Raw genomic sequence first — 1,009 nt, forward strand, 5'->3', positions numbered from 1 at the left:
TTTTTTTTTTCATTTTTAGTTTGGGTTTTTTAGTCAGAGTTTGTTTTGTTTAATTATTCTTTCTGTTTTTTCTTTTTCCAAATTTATTATTATTTTCTTTTTCTTTTTCTTCTTTTCCTTGGAGGGCATGTAAGGTTGTGGGGGTGGGGTCAAAATGAGTGTTGACTTAAATCTGAAATCTCAAGATATAAATGTTTAACTGTTCAAAATACAACATATAATTTTTTTTAATATCCTTAAAATGTAGGGTATACAAATGAACAAAATCCTTTTGTTAATCTAATTCATTGCCTGCTATAATGTTATTATGAGCAGATTTCAATGGGGTGCTCGAGAAGGACCTCTTTGTGATGAGCCCATCAGAAATGTGAAGTTCAAAATTGTTGATGCAAAAATTGCACCTGAGCCATTGCACCGTGGATCTGGTCAGATCATTCCCACAGCTCGTCGAGTGGCCTATTCATCATTTCTTATGGCAACCCCAAGGCTTATGGAACCTGTATATTATGTGGAGGTAAATGGTTGCCACGTCTAATTGTCTACCTAAGATTTGAGTTTTAAATTGACCATTTGAATGCTTCTTTCAATGTGAATGATGGAACCAAATTCCAATGTGGTAGTTAATGTGAAACTTTGGCATGAAAGCTTGAGCGAAATGCTTGAGACATGAATATCCCTACACATGGGACTTGTTATTTGATGCGAGAATAATTTGTGATTTATTTCAGATCCAAACACCAATTGACTGTGTCTCTGCAATTTACACCGTTTTATCTCGAAGACGTGGACATGTTACAGCTGATGTTCCTCAACCGGGGACTCCAGCTTATATCGTCAAGGTTGGTTGCTAGAACTTCTTATATGGAGTTTTGACTGTTGATGTTTTGTATCTTAGTTTTTGGCCTATTCACGGCAAAAGCTTAAGTGTTGAGCTTAAGGGAATGTTTGGTTTGAGGATTCAAACTATGATTTGAATCATGGTTCATGGTTCGCTACAGTATTTTCTCTC

General features: G+C 35.7%; 1 protein-coding gene across 1 annotated transcript; it reads left to right on the plus strand.

Moving 5' to 3' along the window:
* Positions 1-315: 315 nt before the first annotated feature.
* Positions 316-839, plus strand: LOC112095008 (110 kDa U5 small nuclear ribonucleoprotein component CLO-like; the record flags this gene model as incomplete). Its single annotated transcript, XM_024176695.1, has 2 exons — positions 316-514; positions 729-839. Coding segments are annotated over 2 exons (310 nt in total), but the record flags the coding sequence as incomplete, so codon positions are not given.
* Between the last annotated feature and the right edge of the window lie 170 nt (positions 840-1,009).

Source organism: Morus notabilis, unplaced genomic scaffold, assembly GCF_000414095.1.
Source record: "Morus notabilis unplaced genomic scaffold, ASM41409v2 C11359736, whole genome shotgun sequence".
NCBI lineage: Eukaryota > Viridiplantae > Streptophyta > Magnoliopsida > Rosales > Moraceae > Morus > Morus notabilis.